Below are 17959 nucleotides of genomic sequence, written 5' to 3'. Positions count from 1 at the left end.
CAGAGCTGAGTAAATCTCAAGACTGGGTGGACATAAATGCAAATCCTTTGACACGTAAAACGTCTCTCATGTATGCACAGTATTTCATCTTCGTATTTAGCTGTTTGCCTGGAGTTCAGTTTTAAAGCAAGAGGCATTGTATTTTGATAATGATAATTGGTTGAACACCAGCAACACCCAACTAGCTGAAAGCCACATATAGCTTATATGTGACTATATGTGATCGTGACTATGGCTTATTTACTGGCTGCTGTTTATTTTTGTGTATGCAAGCCTTTGTCCCTATTCCCTCCTATGGTTATAAATAAGAGAACAATTGTTGGAAATACGTTTTTTGTGTGCAGGATTGCTGTAGTTACTCTGTAAGGTGGGTGAGGCTATAGCAGTCGTGAAGTGCAGCTCCTTGCTAAATCCTGAGCTTTGGGTGGCTTATGTAGCCTTTAACAATCACATTCAGCAAGGAAAGAAAGTGATTGTGGGGTAGATCCAGAAAATTATGGCAAGATTATATTTTCTAGCTGGCTGGCTAGGAGTATGTAGCTGGGCAAAAAAGACCCAAGGTATCCACCAGAAAAAGAGGGAAGAGGGAGAGAACCCTTATAGTGTAGTATGTATCTAAATTTAGTTATTTCCTCAATTAATTTTTACGATTTGGGGGAAAAAATGAAAAAAGAAATTAAAAAATTACCTGGTGAGGTTGTGGTAACTCAGGCAGGTAGAACAACTCAACTTTTCTTGAACACATGTGGAGAAAAGGTCCTGCTCTTGATGCCACCAGGGTCCCAATCTTGGATCCTCTATGGGTTCTCAGTTGGCTATTGTACTGATAGGATGAGAGGAGGTAAAAAGCCTATTGGTGAACTGTATGGCAGAGGTGACCGGTGTGGTGTGTCTAAAGATGGGTCAGAGTCATCAACATCATTTATCTTTATTTCACCAAAAGTCGCATTTCATGGCTATAACTCTCCACTTCCTCAGTTTACGGTAATTTACCAATGTTTGACATTTCTCAGTTTAATCTTCCATGGACACACTCGTGTGGAACAGTAAACCAAGAAATGTCAAACATTTGTGTATCACTGTAAACTGAGGAAGTGGAGAGCTATAGCCATGAAATGCACCTTTTGAAATAAAACTATATTTGTAAAAATTGATGACTCCAACCCATCCTTAGGCAAACCATACTGGCCACCTCTGCCATGCGGTTCACCGACAGCCTTTTTACTCCTCTCATTCTGACAGGTTCCTTTTTAACAAGCTTGAAACACAATGATGGTGGTGGTACACTGTTTATCTATTGTGGTTAGTCATATGGGCATTTATTTTTCAGAAAACAAACTGTATCTTGCTGTATGTTGTATTCCTGATAAAGTATCACTGTCTAGTAATAGATACCTGGGAATGTTGCATCTCAATCCCGAATTGAGTTTTTACACCCTGAAAGTCCTACCAATAATTTCTTATTTTTTGTGTTCTTCATGCTTTATCCCTTTCCTTCCCCCAACTTTCCCTTTCTACCTCCTTTTCCTTGAATCTGCTCCCCACCCTTCCACCTCCACTAGCGGTAGTCCTACATCGGGGGCAGCTGCTGGGGCTGAGGGGTAAGTCCAGGACCTGTCTCTGTCTCAGCTCATCCCATCTTTCTCCATCCTCATCTATTCATCGTTGGTGTTCACGAGGCCGATAGGCCGCTCATGTCTGTGGGTTTTGGTGGAGGGATGTCATTCATTAACAGCGATTGTGTCACATTACCTGTTGTCATAGTCAACTTGCTTTTCAACAGTAACAACTGACATTGCTGCTTACACCGCTTATATATGTTCAGCACAAAATGGCAGCACATGTGTTTCATTTTGCAGGCTGCACCACAGGAGTGTTCTGGGCTTCCTCCAAGCTTCTTTTACAATTTCCAAAGAAAAAAGCTACCTTGGGACTTTGTGGGTACCAACACAACTGCTTAAATTTTATCAGAAAATCGATATATTTAATACTTTACTAAAAATTCATAATATTGATATAATAAAATATAAGGCTGGCACAATTGCTGAAAATATATCATAAAATCTATATATTTATTAATACTTTATTAAAAATTCATAATAAATTATATCTGCATCACTTTGCTACAGCATCCCCACAAAGCCCCATCATTCATTCAAATAGCAATAAAATTTAATTCATATGAGTCCGGTTTAGTACCCGTTGCTTAATGATGGTGTCAGAGTAACTCCTCAATGCGTCCAGTGGACATATGAAGCTACTTCTTCAGGAAACTAGAAAATTATCTATAAATCTAATGAAATCCAAGTGCAATGTGTTTCCTGGATAATTTGGTGATTATAATGCATATGCGATGAACATGATTGTGACCATGTGTCCAAATAATGTCTAGATTCTTATCCTCTAGGTCTCCTCATGTGGTTTATGACCATGAAACGCGTCAAGACATCCCTCTGACCTCCTATTTATACAGCATGAAAGAAAAGGGACTCATGCATTAAATGATGGGGTGTTAAAATGGATGCTGTAGCAATGTGATGTGGATACATGTGCCAGTCTTATATTTTATTATGAATTTTTAACAAAGTATTAATAAATAAATATATGGATATATGATATGTTTTCAGTATTTGCATTGGTACCCAAAAAGTTCCATGGTAGCTTTCCTTAGTATATGTCAATATATAATGGATGAAGCTATAAGCGATGAATGCAGTCTCAGGCATAAATATTGATTATTAGGCTTCCTTTGCAACTGCCAACTAAGTTGGGACATAGGCACACTTGCTCCCATGCATCCCATGTTGCAATGTCTGTTTCTCACAATAGATTGGTAGACATCAGGCTTATGTGGGAATGCGGGGTGGGATCATGCCTCTGAACCAAATTTGAGGACATTGATACCTTGCCTAGGAGATTTGGTAAACTATTGAGCACTTTTGAGGTTCAGTTTGAAAGACAGATGACACGTGCTTGTATGCCCCTGTTACTTTTTGAAAAGGTAGGTTTACTTTAAAGTGTACCTGTCACACACAACCGGCAGCCATTTTGTGCTTTTGACTTGACCACATTATTGTAATCAAAATAAAATTGTGACAACATAGAAGCACAATACATCAAGGTTGTAACTGTTACAACTGTGTGTAACTGATGGGTAAAGGAAAAGTGCACCTGTCATTTTGTAATAAACATAATAATGTGAAGGAGAAAGGTAGGTTGCAGTTGCTGCTGTATCTTCCAATATCTGTTGCACGGTTACTATTTTCTTTTAATTTTTTTTCAGTTTCCTTATTTGTATTAACATTTTTTTTATTTTTTATTTAATTTTTATTCTTCCCATTCATTTGTCAGGGATGTCTCAGTATGTTTAAATGTTTTTTTCTCATCATTCAGTAGTAAATTGTGCTGTAATGAGAACCTAATAAATAACCATTCTTATACAAGTTAGCTTTGTTAGCTTGGAACAACCTGCTCTTTGAGAGGTGTCACCATAGGCTATGCCCCTGTAGATAATTTTTTTTTTTTATTCAGTCTGTCTGTGTCTGCACTGTACTGTTTAATGAGACATGTCTGCAGACCAAGAATACGAAGAAGAAAGGCAGCAGGGATCCTGCTAGATTGCATTTTGCTTTATGTAGTTAAGTATTTGGAATCATAAAGGACAGGGAGGGCTTACCTAAGCTTATACAGTGGCTTCCTACTTCAAACAATATGTAGTCTATTTCTGGAGTGTAAGGTGTACAGTTTAGAAATCATCATTTTGCCTCCTGGCAGTGAAGGGAGATGTCCAGTCTGCAGGAGCAGGCAGCCAATATGAAGCTAGTGCTTGGCTTTCTTATTGGAAAATCCAGCATGATCTAAAAAGCATAAAAGTACTGTTAAGTATTTATGTGCAAAACAAATATTTATTTTAATACAAATAATAACATATCAGTTATTAAACATAAAAAAATGTTTGCCCATAAATTAGTAGATACCCTCCCCCACAGCAGCAACATACACACACAGCCTCAGAAACGTTTTGTATTTTTTGTTGTTTGAGTAAATTTGAATCTTTTTATTGTTACATATTATTATGAAAGACTTTGCTCTGGTGTAAAAATTAAACTTGCTATGTACGAGAAATACGAGGTATGTCCAGAAAGTCATGAGAATGATATTTTAAAAATTCTTTTATTGAAAAATGTTAACTGAACCTTGTCTCCCTCAAGGTATGCACCTTGTGAGTGTACACAATGCTTCCAGTTCCCCTTTCTCCATAGCCTCCCTGGAAGTCTTCAAGTGGGATGGTGTTCAGAGCTTTTTGCACAATATCCACACTACCAAAATGGTGTCTTTTCAAACCTTTCTTTATCTTTGGGAACATGAAAAAGGAGCCAAGTTGGGGCTGTAGGATGGATGGTGAAGCACCGTGATCTGTTTTTCAGCCCAAAACCCTCTGACAGCCAAAGCACTGTGACTTGGTGCATTGTCATGGTGAAGGATCCAAGTTGATCCGATCTTAGGACACACACTCTCTCTGTCTCAAGAGCCAAGAACTTCCAGGTAATATCTTTGATTATCAGTTTGACCATTAGGTACAAATTCTATATAGTCAGTTACACGTGAATCAAAAAAATAATGACCATTGATTTGACTTTTGATTTGCTCATTTGAGCTTTCTTAAAGTGAGGAGACGTGGGTGTGTTCCATTCTGAACTTTGTTTCTTCATCTCGGGATCGTACTTGAACACCCAGGATTCATCTTCCGTGCTCACTCGACTAAAAAATCAGGCTCTCTTTCCAAATGGGCCAACTGGTCTTGGCAAATTAGTTTACAGTATTCCTTCTGATCAAGTTCTTTGAAAGAAGTATTGCACACACTTTCTCATGTTCAAATCCTCAGTCACAATTTCATGAACAATCGACTTGGTAATTCCCGTTTCCTCTGCAATCATTCTGATAGTAAGCTGTCAGTCATGGTTGAGAACAGACCTCATTGTGTCCACAATTTGTTCTGTTTTTGACAAAGAGTGGCATCCTGATCATTGTTCGCCAACTTTTCCATAAGCTTTCCTCAACATTTATTGCATATTAATGTTCCAAACTTGCTTGCATTTTCTTAATACAAGGCATTTGAACAGGGTGTCACAAAAAAGAATGCTTCAACTCTGACAGGGTTGGAATGCAGTGTTCTAACATATACCTGGCACCCTACCCTAAGTGACCTTGGCCAGCTTCTCCCTTTATAGAGCCCTTCTCAAGCGTAGGAACTTCATTCTCATTATATTCTGGACACACCTCGTATATGTGATTCAATCTATTTCTCAGTAGGTTTGTCTAGCAGCTCAGGTAATTATATGTGGAGTAGCACTGAGTTAGGGTTAGCACACGAAAATCTTAGGGCAATACAAACCTTTTATGTTAGAAAAAGAATCTACGAAGACAATGCCCTTTTTGTTTCCAGTGTTTTGGAAGTGCTGTTGTGTGGAGACAAACATGCTGGAGTATTTTCTAATGGACCAAATTACTACCAATGGACCAAATTTAGCTTTTCCGATGTTTCTGTGATGTTTCTGTGTCAAACCACCTCCTGTCGGAACAGCAGCTTTGAATAAACTGCTATTTTTTGGAAAGCATAACCATTGCTGTGCTAGATAAGTTTTTAGTAAAGAAGCTTACATGCTTACCTTTTCTACACCCAACCTTTTAGAGCTGCCTTAGTGGCTTGCATATAAAAAAAGCCCCTGAAAGGATTAGTCTACCATAAAATCTTATGCACACTGTCAAGAAAAAGGTGCCTGCATTTTATACCAGCAGTTTGTTTTTTTTCTAGACAGATCCTCTTTAAACATGGACTTTAGTGTACCAGTTGTCTTCATATATCACTGAGGAACTCCAACAGCAAAATATCCCTGCCATAGTTAATGGGTTTGTTTTAATTCACCCTGACTTTTTGCATGCTCCGAAGAGGTGGTCTGACACTTTCCAGGACATCCTAGGAACACCATTTTTGGTGGCCTGACGCTTTCCAGGGTGTCCTGGGAACATCATTTTGGGTGGCCTGATACTTTGCAAGGTTTGCAAGAAAGACCATTTTGAGTGGCCTTACACCTTCCAGGCTGTTCTGAGAACCCCATTTTGGATGTTTGACACTTTGCAGGGTGTCTTGGGAATACTATTTTGGGTGGCCTGATACTTCAACAATAACTTGCAGTAATTATTCTATGGTAGTTCTCCACAAATAGAATTTTCCTACAATAGCACAATCAGTCTTGTCAGCCGTTCCTAGTACTGAGAGGACCATTTTCAGAGAAACTAATGACTAATCTGTATCCTTAGCCAACAAGACATCTCCCACGTCTTCTGGAGAGGGAGCACGGCCTGGCGGAGTAATTCATGTGTACAGTGATGAAAACAGTGACAAGACTGCGGGGAGCTTCATCCCATACTGCTCCATGGCCCAGGCACAGCTCTGCTTCCATGGCCACCGTGATGCTGTCAAGTTCTTTGTATCAGTACCAGGTGAGTCCATAATAATAATCTATTCAGGTCTTGCTAAAATAATCCATCATTATTTGGATATACAGTATACATAATGTAATGATTTTTTTTGCCATCAATCATCATCCCTTTGGGCTGCAATGGATGTGACTGGAATATCTTAAATAGAATATTGAGCTCCATATGGTGCAGATAAGTGTCCTCAGATTAAGCTCTGAGTAAACATTCTGCTGCCTTCTATCCATGCTCTCTTCTACTCTGGTGGCCTCACTCCTTTTGGTTTTAAAACACAGGTCCCAAGTATCACTGCAATATTACTCTGGGATTCTCAAATTTGCTGCAGCTCTGTGACCTCTAACCAAGTAACTACCCAAAAAATCATTCTGGGGACTCTCTTTAGCATGTATAAAGCAGCCTTGTTCCAGATCCAGTCACTGCTTGACAGATAATAGATTGTGGTGATTGTGTCAAGTTTTAGAGTACGTACTTCCTAGAGTGAGATGCTTGCTCCAAGATGACACAATTATATTAACCCTGGTGCCCGGTCATTTCTTCTTTATGTTCACAAATGTCTAACACAAATGAGCCCCTGATGGAGCCTCTCACCTTTGTGACTTGCTACAAAGTCACAATATTACAGTCTGATCAGTGGTGGAGAGGAGATTGAAGAAAATTCTAATCCCGCCTGCAGCAGACCAATTACATTATCAAAACCTAGAAAAAGTCAGAAACTAAAGAACTCATGTTTATTGATAAAAGGGACAGCTTTTTTGCAAACTTTATTTTGCTACATATTGCTGTGGCAGCACCCAAATATTGCAAAGCTCCCCTTTAAGCGTTAACATTTCTAAAAGCATCTGTTTGCAGAACCAGGTCATCAGCTCACTTCCCCTCATTCCTGTGGAACAATGTGTTCCAGTCTAGCAGCTGACACCCTAACTTTCAGTTGGTGATATGTTATCTAAATGTGAATCCACAAAGGCTATATCCTGAACTGTCCAGAATGTATTTTAAAGGTACAAAAAGTAAAGAGGAAATATATGCATTGTGACGTAATTGTTGATATATACACCAAGTAAGATGCTTTTCAGTGCATTTAGCTTGCAGACACAAGTCTGGCTAGGTCAACCAGCTGGTAAATAAAAAGCTTGTCCCCTTTAAGTCATTGTCCCTGCAATGCACCACTGTCAGCCAAGTGTTGTTGTAGGGAAACTATCCACAATGACACATTTAAAGTGCTGCGCAACATTCAGAAATTTCAGGAATCATGGTGTTACAAAGCCCTGCTTCCTTACATTTCCCCCACACCATTTATTACAGTGTCGCAGCCTCAACATGAAAAAGTATTGACTGATGGTGCTTCTTCCTGCTGGGCCGACTTCAGATCCTACTTCAGAACAGAATAATGAAATGTACAAACTTACACTAAGAAAATACTAAAGCTTCTTCTGTGTGCTTCATAGGTAATGTTCTGGCCACACTGAACGGCAGCATCCTGGATAGTCCATCTGAAAACCCAGGCACTCCATCTGCAGAAACTGAGGAGCAAAAACTAAAGAATGTGCTGGTACTAAGCGGAGGAGAGGGATACATTGACTTCCGTATTGGTGAGTCCAAAGTAATGAGTTTGAAGGAAACAGTTTTTCTTGTGCTGAAGGTTTTTAAAGCAGAACTAAACCCCAAAGCAAACATTTATTAAATTGCAGCTTACCAATTCCCAGATATGATGACTGTATTTGTTTCCTTTCCTTTCTTCTATTTTCTTTTGGTGATCCAGTCAGTAAGTCTGTTGTTTTTCAACAGAAAAGCTCTCTTGCAGTTACAGGGGTGAGGCAAACCATTTAACGCTGAAAGGGGTGCTTAAAAAGATCAGCTTTATTTGTGTAAAACCTCTATCCCAAAAGGAAAAAAAAACTGTTGCTGTAACTGATTAGATAATATATTAGCTGGAGTTCAGCTTTAATTTGTTAGTGTATCTAAATCTGCTAGTACATCTAACACTCAGGGCCGGGGCAAGGGGTGGGGGGAGCAGGGGCAGCTGTGGGCGCAATGGATTACTGTAGGGATGGGGGCGCCTTCCTTCTGTTACAAGGCTGACAGTAGTGGTGACAGCGGCAGTTATTTTGACAATTGAGTGACTGCTGGGTGTAGGCTTGCTCATAATGAAGGGGGGGCGCAGTTTGGCATCTTTGCCCCTTGGCACTGGATGACCTTGTCCCGGCACTGCTAACACTCCCTTTCCCCCGGATTGGCAATGCTTCTGTCAAAAGATGCCCCCTGTGCTCCTTCACCCAGAGTGGGGGCACTCTGATACAGGAGGTGTGTTACTGGCTACATCAGCAGGTGAGAACAAGGGAAGTAAGTCTAAAACAGAAATCTAATGTCGCCATCACATCTAATGATTGGTAAGCTGCAATATATTACATTTTTGGTTTTGATTTAATGCCTCTTTAAGTTTCTAAATGACATCAGTCTATTACCATGAGCCCCAATCCTGTCCTGGATTCTAAACATTTTACAGCTTATGGGTATCTGTCAGGAAGCCTTATAGCGGAGAAGCCTCAGATGGAAGCTACTGTTCTCCATCTCCTGGACTGCTTTCTAGTTTTGGGGTAGTGATATTTCAGTGAAGTTGAATAGATTCCGGGAATGGCAACTTCCATCAAGGCATAATTTCACAGGTTATTTGATTTTTTGCAGAATGAATCTATACTTATTTTTCAGTAGTTATCTTTTGGTCTATCCGCTTCATTAAAGTGATAGTAAACTTTCAGTTTTTGTAAGCACTTTCAGCAGCTGATTTAATCACTTATTGAGTATGCAGCTTCATTATCTTTTAATCCTTGCCTATGTTCCAGTTTAAGCTGGTGCCATGACCACTGCCCCAGGTTTCCTGATTCAGGGTGGCTTCTTTTTCTTGCAGCATCCTATGGAGCCACTCTTGCATGGCTAGAGGCTATAGTTTTGTCTCCCTTCCCTACACTGTGTGAATCAATAGAAACATACAGCCCAATAAGCTAGGGTGGCAAGGCACTTCTCTGTTCCTCCCTCCTCCCCTTCCTCTCTTCTACAAGTTAACAGAACTGGGATAAAAATAAGCTAAAAAACACTGAGGGTTTAATACAACTTTAAAGGGCCCAGGAAAGGGTCCACACTTACCTGAATTGGCCAGTTGCAGCTTGCTGCCATCTTTAGATCCTAGAGAAATATAAAATGTCTTTAGTCTGGCCATGCCTATGTAGTCAATCCCTATGGAAATAAGAGAAGTTTGGGAGATGTCTCCATAGAGGTTTATGGGGATTGACTACACAGACAAGAGTCATTTTGGCCAAAATTTGGTAGAAAATTGTTACAAGCTGCTCCTGTCCAGTTGGGTGTAAGTATGCATTTTTACCAAAACAAAAAAAAAAGCTACATTTTGTTACAAATAATTACTTGTTATTATTACAGAGGTTGGAATGAGGAAATAAGAGGTAATGTTTATTTTATTTTTTTTTTTAAGGGGACGGGGAAGACGATGAGACAGAAGACCACTCGGGAGATGGTGGCAACCAGAGCAAACCTGTGCTTTCTAAGGCAGAGAGAAGCCACATCATTGTGTGGCAGGTGTCGTATGTCCCGGAATAAACACACCCTTCGCCTTTTTCCCAGAATGCCAAGACGCCTCCTACTTCTCTGCACCCGCTGGCAAAAAACTGAGACTTAGACCCAGCACTGCTGTAAACTCCTGGATCTCCTACTCTTACATCCTATCTCATGCTCCCAGCACCTCCCTCCATTCCAGAGCCTATTGAAGCCACCACCAAGTGCTGGAAATTCAATCTATTTCTGCTTCCTTCTGATTGGATCCTGTCAGGAGATGGTTTACTCAGTGACAGATATGATACAAACAATATCCTCTGGCCTGAACTGGCTGGCCATTGTCCTCCCTGCCCTCCTGGGTGACTTTTGTGGCATTACATTGAAGATGGTCACTGGTGTGGGATGGACTTCTAAATTGCTTGAGACTCTCTGCTTTGATGCCAGATAATTTTCCCATACTGTATTTTATTGATATTCATCCCAATCTAATTCACTAGATACAAATTAACAAACGAGGCTCGCCTTTTTCCAAACATACACTGTAAAACATTAGGAGGTCTGTTTATAAGGGACAGCAATACATAGTTTACATATATATACACACTGTATATTTGGCCACTATTTTTTTTTTCAAGTTAATTTTTCCCCCTTTGAAAATATAAAAAAAAATGTGCTGCAGAGCTTAAAGCAATGTAAAGGTTCTTTTTTTGTGGAAAATAACAAACATATCTTACCTGCTGTGCGCAGTGGTTTTGCACAGAGCAGCCTGAATCCTCCTCTTCTCTGGTCTCCCGCAAGTTTTCCTGGCCCCTCCCTCCTGTTGGGTGTCCCGAGAAGCAAGCAGCTTGCTATAGGGGCACCCGCTGCTCTGTGTGTCCATTCACACATGGAGCTGTGGCTTGGCCCGGCCCCCTCTCTCTCCTCATTGGCTGACTGACTGTGATTGACAGCAGTGGGAGCCAATGGCTCCCACTTACTGTCTCAGCCATTGAAGAGGCAGAGACCCGGGACAGTTGAGGTTGTTGTTCACATCGCTGGATAGCGATGAGGCTCAGGAAAGTATTGAGGGTGCTGGGGGCATTGCTGAACACAGAAGGTTTTTTTACCTTCATGCATAGAATGCATGAAGGTAAAAAACCTTGAGCCTTTACAACCACTTTAATTATAAGGCCATCTGCACTTACAGTTTTCTCATAGTAACACTAAGGCAAACTGCCACAAATTTCTGTTAGTCCTGCTACTGAAATCAACCTAACTCAGCTTCCTGAGATAGTGTGGCAACAATGCTGCACTGTTCCTGAATTCAGACTACAGTTGCTGCTCTCATGTAGTCTGTACAGGCTTGCACTACAGTGGGATAAAAAAATCCTAGGCTTCATTTGTGTGCCTGTCTATGCACTGTGTGTAGTGAAAATCCAGCACCTTAAATAGAAATACACATATGTGAGCTATTTATGTGCGAATAGATTTGTATGTCCATCTATCCTTAAATTTACAGAGCTCTGTGTGGTGCGGGGTAGGGAAGGTGGGCCTTCCTCCATGTTCCCTTGTTGATCGCCAAGATGTAGGGTGATATAAGAGGCCTACCTCTTATGGGGTGGGGTAGGGAAGGTGGGCCTTCCTCCATGTTCCCTCCTTGATCGCCAAGATGTACAATGACATGAGAGGCCTACCCAGGAGGTGGGTTTTCCTGGCTATGCTAGGTACTGTGAATGGAGTCACTTGTCCTGCACATGGGGTACCTTTACTGTGATGTGCTCATTAATGCCCCGGGACAAGGCAGGGACTACTGTCAGGGAACTTCAACCTTAAGGTGGTCCTCCAACATAGAGATAGCCATACACCATGTACACTGAGTGAACAAACTGAACTTCAAGTAACTTTTTGGTCCCTTGTCAATGCACACCTTGGCTGTAACTGTTGCATTTAGGAGGGACATGCTGAGCCTATGCCCATTCCACCTATCCAGCGTATCTCTATCACCATTGACAGAATGGGGTCCCGCCATGCACATAGCAAGGACCTCATGTGTGCACTTTGTCTTCTTACTCTCTCCTATACTTGGCGGCTAGGCCGAGGGCCTCCATGACACTGATCTAATCCCACTGTAATGAGAGATGGATTGCTAGGGAGGGAGCCCCAGAGACAACCCCCTAGCTACTGGAGGACACCTCACCTAGTACAGATACCACGCTTCATGACAGGCCGCTTGTGCTGGATAGTAGTCTCTTGTTTCTCTTGGCAACCACTTGCTGCTACTCTGCACTTGCTGCTACCCTGCACCATGTTAACTCTTGCAGAGGTAGACTTCATACCCAATGTGCTTTAACTGACCCGAATTTCAGATGTCTATGTAAAGTGTGCCCGTTACTTTCATACACCTCTTTAGAGTAACTTCAGACCAGGCAGGACAATGTTTCAAAGGCTTTACTGTGAAACTCCAGCATAACAGTTCAAACAGAATACAGTAAGTCATTCCCTATCTAATCCTAAATATGGTTGTGGCTGCCCCAGCATATCTGCACAGGATGAGTCCATAAATGTAAAGTCCAGGATGGTGGTAGTCTATGCTGATGGTGTCCTGAAGAGTCGGTGTCTTCAGAGCTGACTGCATGCTCCAGAAATCCCTCTAAATGGTAGTGTGCGGATCCCCTTCCAGACTTTCCCCAAGGCTTGACTCACGGGATCTGAACCCCTCCTTCCTTTTATAATTACATGGGACCAGTGGGTAGGACCCAGAAAAGCCCATGAGCTTCGCCCGTGGAGGGTGGCAAAGCCATTAACCCCTTCCACTCTGTCTGGGGCAGCCTTAACTAGATAACTACAGTAGCAACCTGTCTACAGCTCTGTTACACAGAACAGTCCTTTCTGGCAGGGGTGGAGACCTAATTTTCTTTTTTCCTGTAGTTAAATAACACTTACAGGTCTTGTTTCTACCTACCAGGCTGTGACTGGACAGTGAAAAGAGAAGCTGCAACCAGATGAGCTCATCTGTCTGTCAATCTGCCCTCTCCTCCTTTGCACCATCTTTGATAAACTGGAAAGCTTTTTTCCATAGATTTTTCTGGGTCTTTATTTCAGGAAGTAGGTTGCCAGGACTTTCCTTGACCCTCCCAAATTATGTTGCTTGGAACTGGCTTGCAGGATTTGATAACACAAATGGTGTATATGTATGTATATGTATGTACACACATGCTAGGGCCAGTTTAAACAGGAGCCAATTAACCTACCAGCATGTCTTTGAGTGTGAGAGGGAACCCAAGTAAACACAGGAAGAACATGCAAACTCCACACTGCTGTCCAGGGGAATGCAAGAGCCTGATATTAAGTCAAATTCAGGTCCCTGTACCGCATTCAATAAAAATATTACATTTAAAAATGTATTAATGAATACACAGCTGCATTAACTTTTATATCTGTCTGGTGTTCTGCTTTAGGGTGTACTTGCCTGCCTACAGCTAAGGGCTTTTTCACACTGCAAACCAGGCAGGTGTTCCTTAAAAGAATGGAGATAGGTTCTTAACACTAATAGTTCTCTACTCTTGTATCACCTTTGAGTCTTCCAAATGATCAGTGCATATGTACATTGGTGTCAACTCAGCATGCAGGTATATGCAGGCATCTGTGACCAGAACCAGGGACCAGCACATATTTTTTTGAGCTGGGCAAATTTTACAGAGAATGCTATTAAAGACGTCTCAGGACCTCCTCAGATGACATGACCTCAGCCCCATGATCTACACATGCTTTCGCACACTGTATTAAAGCCATGCACTGTACACAAAGAATCATCATATCGTAACTGGCATTAACTCAACCAGGTATGAGGGGAGGGGGCCTGGCATGTTATAGAGATGCACTTATCTTTAAAAATGCTTTGAGGCTCCCAGAGAGATGTCCTACTCTGAAAAACACTACCATTGGATACCCACCACCTACTACACAGAGATGATGCAGCAATCATTGAGGATTTCAGTAAAAAAAAAAAAAAATCACAGCCATTTACATTTCCCATGTGATCCAACCCTAAGGTCCCATTTGCACATGTGCATATTGGTACAGTAAGAGATATGCAAGTTGGCAAACAAAATGAGACTCGTACCATTATTGTCAATGGGACTGTTCTTGTTTTTGCCATTTCCAGACATCATTAATCTGAACCAAAAATGCACAAGTTCATTCAAGGATTAATGATCCTGATCACATAATGGCTCAATCCAATATATGAGTGACTATTAACTGAAAAACAACCCTCCAAATGTACTTGCCAATGGCTAAAATCTATTTATTCCTCAAAAAAATCTGTGTTTGTAAACTGTCAATGACTACAAGCATATGCGCTGAAAGGAGTATCATGCACGCTGCGTTGCCAAACTTGCCTGGTTGCCTGGCTGTCAAGTCTAGCCTATAGTTTCAATACTCCTGACTCAGGAGCAAGTTTGCTAATCAGATGTTGATTGCATTCTCATTCTGGTCATTAAAGTGGTTGTAAACCTCAGGCATTATTATTATAATACAGGATTTATATGAAATATGATCAAAGCATGTTCCTCTATAGTGTGTAATGGTCTCAATCCAGAGCACTAAGTGTCATATTTGTCTGCTGCCTCATTCATCTGCTATCTGCATGAGTCACTTCTGACAAGTCTTCCTGACACCAAGAGAAAAAAGGTGACAGGGAAGGGACCTCCAGCACACAGCCTGTGTTGACAACCTCAGCTCTGTTCTTGAGAGTTGTGTGAAGGGGGATGTGTCCCTTCCCTCCAATCAGCTCTCCTCACTGAGCTCTCAAGTGTATAACTGCATCTCCCAACCCCCGGCTTTCTGAAAGCTCAGACAAGCTGTATAAATGTTGCACTTTGAATAACTGCAGATAGGTGCAACTTAAGTAGGAGATTTTGATTCATCTGTGTGTATCAACTGAGGCCAGTCACTTCACTGGGTACTTCTCAGGGTTTACGACCAATTTAGAAAACACGGACACCAGAGGCAGCAAAGCAACCATTATTTTCAGAGGGAACTCAGCAATGGCCATCCAAATATTCCTCTAAGTACAGGTTTCTTTAATTATAGAACAACTCCATTCAGGATTAAAAAAAAATAGCAATACATTTGCATTATGAGTGGTTTTGATTAATGAATTGGGGGCAGCAGCAGTCCCTTCAAACTATTACAAATCACAAGTCTTTTCTTTATGATTATTGAAAACAGTTTATTGCAGGATGGAATTGCATTGGGTATAATGACTATGCTGGAACCCACAAAAATATCATTCATTTTTTATTTTGGTCAACAAAAGTACATTCATACACAAAGACAGCAAGGCATAGGTGTTCAGCTTTCCTTGTGATATTATATATTTTTTTATTTGGTTTCCCTCAAGGTGCATGTCTGGCCAAAATTAAACAAAACATAATCATCTCTGCAGGATATGCACATTTCCATGTGTCTTGCTGTAGTACAAAGCTCAACACTGCTTTGGGTTTCTGTGCCACAGGGGCAGTGTTGTCAGCTTGTAATAGGAATTTGGGAGCCCACTGGATTTCTGGCCAGATCAAACAGTAATTTTCTGTGCTTGCTGCAGTTTTAAAGAGACAATGATGGGGAATACTGCAGAAGTGGCTGATATTTTAAATCTTTTTGACCAGACACACTTTAGTTTGATTTACTGGAATCAGAGCCGTAGAAGAGCCTGAAAAGTCTCATTCATGCCTCATAGTAATACTCCTCTGGCTAAGGGCAGTGCTGGGACAGAAGAAATTTAATCTACAAGTGCTATTTTCCAAAATGGCTTCCCTGCATGTGATCCTAAAACTCCCGCACTGCCAGACTGCTTTCAGTACCAGATGCTGCAGGCCTGCAGGGGGGTTGAAACCGAAAAAAAAAAAAAAGAAGCACATTCTGACCAGCCAGCAAAAGTATTCCAAGCTTGGCTCTAACGGCTCATTCTACCTACAGCGGTGATGTATGTAAAGAGAGTGTCACAAGGGGGCGCTCCGACGTGTCTCTTCAATAAGGCTTGTAAACTCCGCAGTGTGTGTTGTCTGTCCTCTGGTTTTATTGGTGGCATTATGTAAAGACAGCTGTATCAATAATGCTCTCTGCTTTCTCGCTCTCCCCCTTGTGACATGAACACCATGTAATTGTTATGTATGTAATAAATGTATTACAAAATGACATCATAGGCTGAACCCATGTGTGCTCCATCTCTCTCCCTTGTGTTGCTACTGTTTAGGGACCCAGGAATGGTTGTCTTGTCTCTTTGGGCCCTGACACACTGATGATGGACAAATAACCTGAAACAGCTCTATGCAGTTTGGAATAAATGGCTCTATAATATTAGGCTATATTTGCGCTATACTCCTCCAGTTCTAGATTTGCATCTAGCAGATGGAGTGTAAAGCAATGATTTGCACAGCTCTGCCCAGTGTCCTGAAATGAGGAATAATCCTTCTGTATTCGGGATATGTGATGGAATGAGACATGTGAATACCGTTTTAACCCTTTTGCTGCCAGAGCCATTTTTGCAGGGGTTTTTTTTTTTCACGCGTTTTAAAAAACAACTTGAACCCCTTAGCGCGGGCGCCTCCCGGCCCTTTAAGGGTTTCAGAAGCTGGGAGGCGGGGCGGGGTTTAGGGTCATGTGACCGCCATGACGGCGGTCACATGATTGGGAAAGGTCCCGATTGAAAGAGGAGATTGGGACCTTTCCGTGAGTACCGGACATGTGTGCTGGGAGCGCGCACTCTCAGCACATATGTCTTTTTTTTTAATAGAACGCAAATGTGCGGCCGCTCGGCGTCTAGGCCCAGATGCCGGGAGGCTGCACAATTGCGTTTGGCCGGCATGAAGAGGTTAAGGCCCGGAGATTAGTTAAAACCCCCAAACATTTTCTGAAAGCAGACACCCTGAAGAATAAAATGGTGGCAGTTCCAATTTTTTTTTTGTCACGTTATGTTACTCAAACTTTCAGTAGAAAATACACTAAAGGTAATTTACGGGCACACAAATACAAAATATTACCTTTTTTTGGGTAAAATAAAAAAAGATGAAGCTACTGCGTATATAGCTTCCAAACATGTCAGATTGTGCATGGCCACCAGACTGTGACAAACTTCAACACCCTAGATTTTCCATAGGTGATGCTTTTAAAGCCCCTAAAAGGCCTCACTTTAGAGTTAACTATCAATATGGGCTCTAGAATTATTAGTCACTTTGGTGCTTGTAGCCATATGTAACACAAGTAGTGCAAGCAGTGTTTTTGTACATAGGTGCCCCTTTTAGGTGTTTATGTTCCGTGTGCGCCTACTTGGAGGCAGCTCACAATTTTGCTGTACAGACGCTGTTTCACTTCCATCAGAAAGCTGACAGTCAACTTATGGCACGGTTTCTCAACTAGGGTTCCTCCAGAGGTTACTTGAGCAAGTTATGCCTCTTGGATAAGCTCCCAATGACACCACTGATCTTTCTAGCTATCTGTAAGGGGGTAATTCTTCCCAATGACCACAAGTGTAAGGAGCATTCTTCCCACTGACCATCATACTAATATTTTAGGAGTGGTAAATAGAATCATTTTTAGCAGGGGTTACCTGGGACCAGAAAGGTATTTTAAGGGTTCCTGTGTGAAAGGCAGACTTATGGAGTGTACACAGTGTATGTAAAACCCCTGTTGTGACATATGGTGGTGGCAGTTAAAGGGCTAAGAAGTCTTTACTGTGCTATGCACTGATTCGGTTGGAGGGCTTTTAGATTGCTTTAAGCCGGCCATACATGGATCTAAAGTCAAACAATTCAGCAGGAACTGTATGAATTTTGATCCACGTATGGGCAGGCTGGCTGTACAGAATTCAATTAACTTCTGTACAACCAGCCTGTTGTATTTTCTGTGCTTGATG

At 41.5% G+C, this 17959-nt stretch overlaps 1 protein-coding gene across 6 annotated transcripts in view; it reads left to right on the top strand.

Annotated features, from left to right (window-relative positions):
• Window positions 1-16242, top strand: part of MAPK8IP3 (mitogen-activated protein kinase 8 interacting protein 3) — a 113717-nt gene extending 97475 nt beyond the window's left edge. For all 6 annotated transcript variants that reach the window (XM_089682632.1, XM_089682608.1, XM_089682625.1 and 3 more), the window contains 4 exons: window positions 1563-1601; window positions 6322-6504; window positions 7947-8090; window positions 9986-16242. In XM_089682632.1, the coding sequence (XP_089538758.1) occupies window positions 1563-1601; window positions 6322-6504; window positions 7947-8090; window positions 9986-10110 (491 nt within the window). In that variant the 3' untranslated portion in view covers window positions 10111-16242. The remainder of the gene's footprint in view (window positions 1-1562; window positions 1602-6321; window positions 6505-7946; window positions 8091-9985) is intronic.
• Window positions 16243-17959: the final 1717 nt, after the last annotated feature.

The sequence above is a fragment of the Staurois parvus genome, unplaced genomic scaffold (genome assembly GCF_062004578.1).
Source record: "Staurois parvus isolate SC_StPar_1 unplaced genomic scaffold, SC_StPar_1.0 ptg000018l, whole genome shotgun sequence".
Classification (NCBI taxonomy): domain Eukaryota; kingdom Metazoa; phylum Chordata; class Amphibia; order Anura; family Ranidae; genus Staurois; species Staurois parvus.
The sequence above is the reverse complement of the archived record's forward strand: the minus strand, read 5'-3'. Positions and strand labels throughout refer to the sequence as shown.